We start from the raw sequence: 8,440 nt of genomic DNA, 5'->3' as shown, positions 1-8,440 counted from the left end.
TGCAGCATGCATCATTTTTCAAAAGAAAGGTTTTTAATTGTAAAAGAGAACCTCATTTTTTCCAAAGGAAACAAGACCTGAACCAAGTACATAAACTATAGATCGAAAACAAGGTGTAAAAAAGAGGTACAAAAATTGGGGAAATTTATGAGTAAAAACTAGAGAGAAAAATGCCCTCAGATCTCATAGTATATATAAATAATCAAAGGCAGTTACTAAGCCAGTGATGTTCATCAAAACCCTTCCACAATAAAAGTTTTCATCATCGTCATCATCATCATCATCATCGCAAGCACTAACATCAACACCAAATTTAGTGCGTGTGTGTGTATGCATTTGAGAGAGAGATAGAAAGGAAGAGAGATAGGGGAAGGAAAGTGATGAACTTAAAATCACAGCATAACTGTCTCAATATATTTTTGACATGTACATCATTGGGCATTATCATGAACCATCGTCATCTTTGAGCCTATAAATATATCGTACGAGGAAAAATATAATTTTTTAAAAAATAAAAGAACCATGAACACCAACAGTGCCCTCAGATATTGTCAACATCCATTAAGGCAGTGATCACAGCCTGCCTCCACCATCTTTTTCCCACTGTCATTTCTCATTATCTAATAACAATAATAATAATAAGAGAAAAAGCGACAAAAGGAGGAGGAGGAGGAGGAGGAAGAAGAAGATTTCAACAACAACAACAACTGCTATAGAAGAAGAAGAAGAAGAAGAATGTAGTAGTAGTACTAGCAGCAGCAGCAGCAGCAGCAGCATACTTCGCAAGATGGCAGTGGGGAAAAAAGGCAGAAGGGATGAAAAGGCTTTGAATTATGTTCAAAGTTCCAGCTTACAATAAGCATTCATCACTAGGCACATAAAAAAGGCTCAAATGACAGCAAAATATAGCCTTTACATTTTGTAAAACAACATATAAAAAGGATCCATTCTGGAATTTGGATGTTGCTCAACCTGCTACAAAGAGAATAACACAGCAGAAACATATTTATACTAACCCGCACAAAAAAGAAGCAGCAAAGTAAAACTATAGAATATGCAACTTCAGTACTCAATAGTAATCCAAGCTTGTTTACACTATCATTTATCCAAGCACTTCACACAACATACATGAAAAATTTATTCTACAAAGGCTATTTGAAGGAAAATATTTTGAACCTACAGATGCCCTCAGATCTCATAGCTACATGAAATTCATAGAATGCGTTTGCAGCATGCTTTATCCACATCTCCGTGCACCATTTACACACACACACATATAGAAAGAGAATGACAGAGAGAGAAAGAGAGTAGAAGGTTGTGATGAGACTGAGACTGAGAATGATGGTGATGGTGATGGTGATGATGATGGTGAAGATGGTGGTGCACATCCAGTTATGAACAAATCAGTGCAACCGCTCATTATAAAATGTGTTCCATCATTGGGCAGGATACAGAATTTCTCATCCCAAATCCAATACTACAGCAAAAAATAAACAACTTGCAAAATGACAACAAAAAAGGAAATCAATTTTTATGTAGCAACTTAGCCATAAAAAAGTGAATACAGAGCCCTCGGGTTCCACAGTTAACTACAAATGACAAATCTTCTACAGCTTTTGCAGCTGGTTTCATTCACAACCTTCAAGCACCATATGGAAGATAAACAAACACACACAAAACAAATAAACAAGCACATACAGAGAGAGAGAGAGAGAGAGAGAGAGAGAGAGAGAGAGAGAGAGAGATGGTGCTGCTCCGGTTATGGACAAAACCTTGTAGCATTTCAACAGTGTTTTCCTTTCATCATTGGGCAGTACAAAAAAAATTGCCACAAATTTCAGTTGAAAGAATTAAAAAAAGGAAATTTCAGTTCTCAGTAATCTAAGAAAATAAGAGCATCATATAAAACCACACAAAAACCCTCACATAGTCCTATGCTACTTGGGACACAGAAGTTTAACCATCAAACTATTGTGGTCATTGATTGAACGATGAGGCAAATGCAAACAAAACCAGAGCTACTTTGAATTGCATCAAGGTCAAGAACCCCCATTTATATTACATGAAACCATACGGTTCAAATATCCTAATACCAAAATAATAATAAATAATTTAATCAATACATCATAAAATTATAGTTTGCGCATTTGGATCAATAATGCAGTGAAAGCAAAGGTAGATAAGCTGTCGCTGCATGCGTCAATCAATATTATTTCGGAAACAAAAAGCCAAAAAAAGGGTTTGTCATAAAAAACAAGATAGGAAATGCCCTCAGATCTCATTACTTATAACGAAACAATCAGAGACAGTTACTAAGCCAGCGGCGTTCATCAAAAGCCTTCCAACAATGTATGATTATTGTTATGATCATCATCAAGGTCACTACTACTACTGCTGCTTCCACCACCACCACCACCACCACCAAGTGGGAGTGTGTATGTATGCATACATTTAAAAGAAAGAAAGAAAGAAAGAGATAAGAGAGAGAGAGAGAGACAGAGAGAGATGGGGAAGGTCATCGATGAACTTAAAAGTTAAAACCACGGCATAACTGTCTCATTACATTTTGATTTTTGACATTTGCATCATTGGGCATTATCAACATAGAGCACAAAAATAATGTACCAGAAAAATTATATTTTTTAACACAAAAATTGGAAGGAAAAGAAAAATAAAAGAAAGGAAGAAAAAGACTGAAAAAAGAGAATGAAGTGAATCGGAAGAGACCTCGGAAATGAAGACGACGACAAGGATGATAGGTTTTTTTTATAATGAAGAGATGAAGCTCCACGCGCACGCCACTTATACCCCCCTCATGTGGGCTCCAACTGGGCCTAGATGGGCCTCCTTTGCTTACCATATCATTGGTTTCAAAATTGTGATACAATACAAGCTGTTTGGGTTTATTAATCATTGTGAGTGGGTTTAGATATTTAGTATTCACATTGTTTTTCAAATCCTTCGGATATACTGGCAACTATTTGATTGATATATAGAAAAAATTATTATAGAGAAGATGTTGATCAAGATTCAACAGTAATTACAGTGGAATTGTATAATACTCGCCCACATTTGTTAGAGCTTGGAACTCATGGTGAAACTGCCAGGTTATTCAAAGACATACGGTTTAACAAAATTTAGTACTGTTTTAAGATTTAATTCAGATAACTTTTTTTATGACCATATTGACAGCAGTAAAATTTATAAAAGGAACCATGAATATCTTATTGAAGATCTATGATTGAACATTATTCTTCCAAAGGAATTAGTTTCCCTTCAAATTACAAAGGTGTGATTATTTACAGAGATTATATACAACATCGTGCACTGCACTAACTTCTGAAATTTCTGAGCTTAAATAAAGGGAATCATTGCCAGAAAGAGGTCAATGAGAGACCTAAATTTGGAACCCCACGCAACACAATACTCCAAAATGTCGAGTTTTCTTTCCAACCTAATTAAGATAACAAAAACCATAATGAGATAGACATGGAAGAAACTAACTTTTGTCGAATGTGAGACATGATGCTAAAGATTATCATAGTATTAACATACAAGAGAAGAAATTCACGGATCAATATCTACAATAGTAGCACAGATTCACTAAGAATGCAAAGCAGTGGATCATTCAGTTACATGATGATGATAAAATAAGTGAACAGAGTATACAAAGTGCCCTCAGATACCATGGGTTCCAAAGGCAGTGTGCACAGCCCTGTCTCCCCTCTCCACCATTTCTACCCGCTGCCAATTACCGTGACAGCAAGAAAATAATAATAATAACAACAATGATTAGAGGTATAGTGATAAAGGGAATGCATAAGAGAAGAAGATGATGATGAAGAAGAAGAACAAGTACAAGGTCTAGAGGAACATCATCAATAATGGCAGCACAAGGGAAAGGAACGGTTAATGATGGCAGTGGGAGGAAAGGCATATGGAATGGAAAAGGCTTGAATCGTGTTCAAAGTTCCAGCTTCAATAATTTTCATCCCAGGGCATATCGAAATACAACATGAACTATACAGATGCTATGACAAAGCACATTCATCATAAAAGCAACAGTTAATTTGTTTAGCCAACAAAAAAGAAATGGGAAAAATAAAGTCAGCATAAATGAGAGCATGAGACTGACATTAAGAACTAATAGCATATGATTTGATCCAGAGTTTACCAAAGGAGGGAGTTCAAGAACCAATCTACTCTGAATCAGCACCTGCTATGCGAAGAAACCTATATTATTCAAAAAGAGCAAGATAATAATATTCATGCAATGGGTTCCAAAGGTTGAATTAATATTAACATTGTGAGGGCAACTCCAAAACAAAAAGTAAAACAGCAATGATGTGATAAGAGTAAAGAAAAATACAAACCACAATATTGCACCAGTTTCTCTTCAACTTCTGTAATGAAAATTTAAGACCAGGAAAGTGCCTTTGATTTAAACCCTCATTAAGCATATTTTTTTTAAAAAAACTAGACCTCAGATCTCATAGCTAAATAAAACTCATCCATGGCTTTTGTAACAGGCTTCATTCTCATCCTTCAATGTCCCATTTAGCCATTTACCCACCGAGGCATACACAAAGAGATTAATTGATTGATGGATATGATTATGATTATGATAATGGTAGTGGTGACGATAGTGATAGTGATGGTAATGGAGGTGATGTATGTCCAGTCATGAACAATATCCATAGAGTCGTTCATTAGTAAACATGTTCTATCATTTGGCAGAATTATTATAATGCGTGATAAAGGGGAAAACAAAAATTTTGCAGCTAACTATGCATGTGTATAAAATGCAAACTAAAACAATCAAAATCTATGATTCAGAAGGAAAATAAAAAACTTCATCAATGTAGACATTATCCTCTGCAAGTAGTGAAACTAAATACAAAGGAAAAACTTCTGAAGTATTGTAGTTGTTATATTAGTAGAGCAGGATAGGGCAGAACTGAATTGAAGCTAGAACATCACCCTAAAAGCCTAAACCCTACAACATCACAGCATACAGAAATGTAAGTTCACATAGCACTGCGTGAAGTAGCAGTAGCACTTATAGTACCAAGAAAATGAAAAAAACAGTAACTAAAGAAGATGACATCAATAAAAATCAAAGATAGCCACCAAAAAAGGAAGCAAACTTGTATAATCACTTAACCAGAAAAACTAACAGAAAAACAGAGCCCTCAGATCTCATATAGCTAGCTAGAAATCAGCTAAAGCTTATGCCACTAGCTTTATTCACAGACTTCTTGCACCATCCGGAAGAAATAAAATAAATAAATAAATAAATAATTATGAAAGATCGCAGTTCACAGAGTTATCGAGTGAGAGAGAGAGAGAGAGATTGGTGCAGCTCCAGCTATGAACAAAACCTATTAGCCAGGAGATTGTCTGTCCATCATTGGGCAGAATTAAAAAAAAATAAACAAATAAATAAAAGAAGAAGAGGAGGGGGGTACTAATTTGGAACAATTTCTTTAAAATTTGAAGTTGCAGATCAAAGCATGTGGCGAATAAAATTGTATCCAAATGCTCGTAAAATTTTGCATTTTTTTTTAAATAAAAGGGGTACTTTCTTCCTCTAAATAAAGCCAATCCAAACCCTCACTATTAATTATGCAGTCAATTAATAAAAGTAACTCAGAGCTCAGTGCGCGCATCATCATTCGTAAATTAAGTCACTAATTTTCCCTTAGAAATATGGCCCAAAACTCCTATATAAACAATCAAATCTAACCAACTAGCTCAAATAGCAGGCAAACTGAAGGTAAAAGTGTAAAACATAGGAGTGCCCTCAGATCTCATAGCTTAGAACTAATCATAGACAGTTCCATAGCCAGTGGTGTTCATCAAAAGCCTTCCAAAGGATCAGAATCATAATCATCATCATCGCCAAATATATGTATGTGTTTGTATATATGCATGCATGTGAGTATGAGTGAGTGAGTGAGTGAGTGAGCGAGCAAGAGCCAGAGAGAGAGAGAGAGAGAGAGATGGTGGAAGGCAAGTGATGAACTTAACACCACAGCAAAACTGCTCAATACATTTTGAATTGTGCATCATTGGGCAATCACCATTGACCATTATCCAAAGAAAATAACAAAGAACATGGGAAGATAAGGTTTTCTTTTTTAACTCAACGGCAACTATGAAGAGAAATGATGCAGGCATCTTATATTAGAGTTATGTAGGTTTTAACTGGACTATGCGCTCAGTCTCTCTTCTAATATATAGTAAGTACAGCTTACACATGCCGTTGAATCATCAGCAATAAGGCAAAAGTAAACACAACCCAGCCAAACCAAAATTTAATTCAGAAAACCAGTTCCAAAAGTCAAAACGCCAATTTAAGGCAAATATCAAACCAAAAAAAAACAGGTTCAATCCATATGTGCGACCTTGTGTGTATGTATGCATATGTAGCAGGGAGGGAAGTGTTGATATCAAATTTATATAAACCAAATGCGCAAACTAGATTATCACACACACACCGTCTCAGAATTTCATGAAGTATCATCATCAAACAGAACTTTATAAAACCGTTTCCTTTCCTCTGGGTCAAACAAACCTCCCGGCTTGTTGTCTCCATCCTCATCATCATCTGAGTCAGCATTTTCACTTCTTCTCCTCTTACACTTTACTTCATCTACTCTAGCCAAAGGAACACCTTTCTTCCTCCTCTTCTCCGTATTTATGAGGCGCCGCCTCTGATTGTACTCATGAAGCCCTTCCTGCATCAGTTCCCCAAATTTCTCCTTCACAACAACCAGAGGATCCTTTTCAACAAGTTCAGACCCAACATAGGCCTCCCTAAGAAGAACTGTGTAAATCTGATACTTGTTGGAAACATAGAAAATCCCAGGGTGCTTGAGCAACAACACATTCAACCTATCAGGCAAAGCAAACTCCCTCCTAAAATGACCCAACTTCACTATTGAGGCTTTCTTCCAAAGAGTCAAAGACAACACCTCATGTACCAATCCCACATTCCTCTTCTCCATCTCTTTCGACCCTTCCACCAATTCCCTGGGGTCCATGTAAGGCGAAAAGTAAGGAACCAAATCGAATTCACGGAATCTCTCCCATGATTTCACCCAACTGAAAGGCAAAGAACACGAGAACGTTGGCCTTGTATTGCCGCTCCTCCTGGCCGCAATTTCCACTGTGGATACAGCAAATTCAGGGTCCCAGTGAACCAATTCAATCTCCATAGAGCTCCTCCTCCCGCCCTCGTTAACAACACGGAACAAATTTGGGTACTTTGCAACAATCCTAATCACGTAATCATCGGGAAATCCTAAATTCCTTTTCAGCTCGTTGATTTTCAGAACATTAATCCTCTTGTTAACACTCATCATAAGTAATTTTGCTAACCTGCAAATGAAAGCATTTTCTTGAGACTCCCTAACAGATTCCTCTTCTTCGACGAGGCTCATCATGCGCTTGGAGAGGTGACAGCGGTGTTCATTGCCGGTGAAAGTAACATCGAAACAGGAAGGGTACTTGCGGAGCCAGTTCAGGGCTTTGCCTTTGAGGTCAAGGGTTTTGAACTTCTTCTGAAGGGATGCAATGGGGATCTCTTGGTTTGGATAGCGGAGGATGATGTTCTTGATCTGGTTGTTGACAATCCAGCGGCGGTTGCGGGAGAGCGCGGATTCGAGGTCTGGATCCTTCTTCATGGACCACAGGGAGAAGGTTCGGTGGAGAAGAGAAAGACATTGTAGTTTTTGTAAAGACGGAATCACAGGACCACGACGATGAGTTAGTCTTGTGAGCATGTGATTTGGTCTATTGAGATGAGAAAGAATGTGACAAATGGTTCGAAGTTGCGATAGGGTTCATTGTGGTCCAGAATCGATTCCAATTAAGCAATTCACAATCACATTGTAGCAATGAAGCCTATTAACAATTAACAATTAACAATCAATTAGAGACAATTAACAATCAATTCTCAATTCTAACAATGGTAATTTTAGGGCCCTCCTAATTAAAATTGAAAATAAGGTGCATCCCTATTATTTATATTAGCAGAATCATAATATCATAACCACAAAATAAAACTAAACAAGATTAATCACCCGTGCCATGCACGTGATAAGATTAAAATTATAATTTTAAGTTGTTATGTTAAATTTCATTTTAATTATAATAATTTAATTAATAAAAAAATAACTTTTATACGTTGTTTTTTTTTTCTTAATATAGTGTTAATTATATTAACTATAAAATAGTTATTTAATCTACTTTTTCAATAAATCAGGCATATATACTCAACATGACCATAAATAATTTAGTAATACTTAAATCTACCAACAAAGTTTTATATGTTGGTATACTGTGAAGTAAGAAAATATCAAAATCAGCTTAAAATGAAGAACAAATTAATAGAGAATCCTAATACAGAAAGTTTTGTAATAAATAATAAATAATT

General features: G+C 36.2%; 1 protein-coding gene across 8 annotated transcripts; it reads right to left on the bottom strand.

Moving 5' to 3' along the window:
- Window positions 1-3,220: 3,220 nt before the first annotated feature.
- Window positions 3,221-7,853, bottom strand: LOC130948746 (protein WHAT'S THIS FACTOR 1 homolog, chloroplastic-like). Of its 8 annotated transcripts, none has more exons than XR_009073187.1 (3): window positions 6,501-7,853; window positions 4,175-4,233; window positions 3,221-3,454 (listed from the first exon to the last, which is right to left on the bottom strand). XR_009073187.1 is itself a non-coding variant. In XM_057877602.1 (2 exons), exon 1 carries the CDS (start codon window positions 7,785-7,787, stop codon window positions 6,513-6,515), a length of 1,275 nt encoding a protein of 424 aa, XP_057733585.1. In that variant the 5' UTR covers window positions 7,788-7,853; the 3' UTR covers window positions 3,221-4,233; window positions 6,501-6,512. The 8 variants fall into 8 exon arrangements, 2 of the variants coding, with proteins under 2 accessions (XP_057733585.1, XP_057733586.1); XR_009073181.1 differs by having other exon boundaries at window positions 3,221-4,031; window positions 4,136-4,216; XR_009073185.1 differs by having other exon boundaries at window positions 3,221-3,744; window positions 4,136-4,216.
- Between the last annotated feature and the right edge of the window lie 587 nt (window positions 7,854-8,440).

The sequence above is a fragment of the Arachis stenosperma genome, chromosome 9 (assembly GCF_014773155.1).
Source record: "Arachis stenosperma cultivar V10309 chromosome 9, arast.V10309.gnm1.PFL2, whole genome shotgun sequence".
Taxonomy (NCBI): Eukaryota; Viridiplantae; Streptophyta; class Magnoliopsida; order Fabales; family Fabaceae; genus Arachis; species Arachis stenosperma.
The sequence above is the reverse complement of the archived record's forward strand: the minus strand, read 5'-3'. Positions and strand labels throughout refer to the sequence as shown.

What these genes read in the sequence shown, in the direction of transcription:
- LOC130948746 (XM_057877602.1), bottom strand. Translation starts at nt 7,787, where the DNA reads ATGCTCACAAGACTAACTCATCGTCGTGGTCCTGTGATTCCGTCTTTA.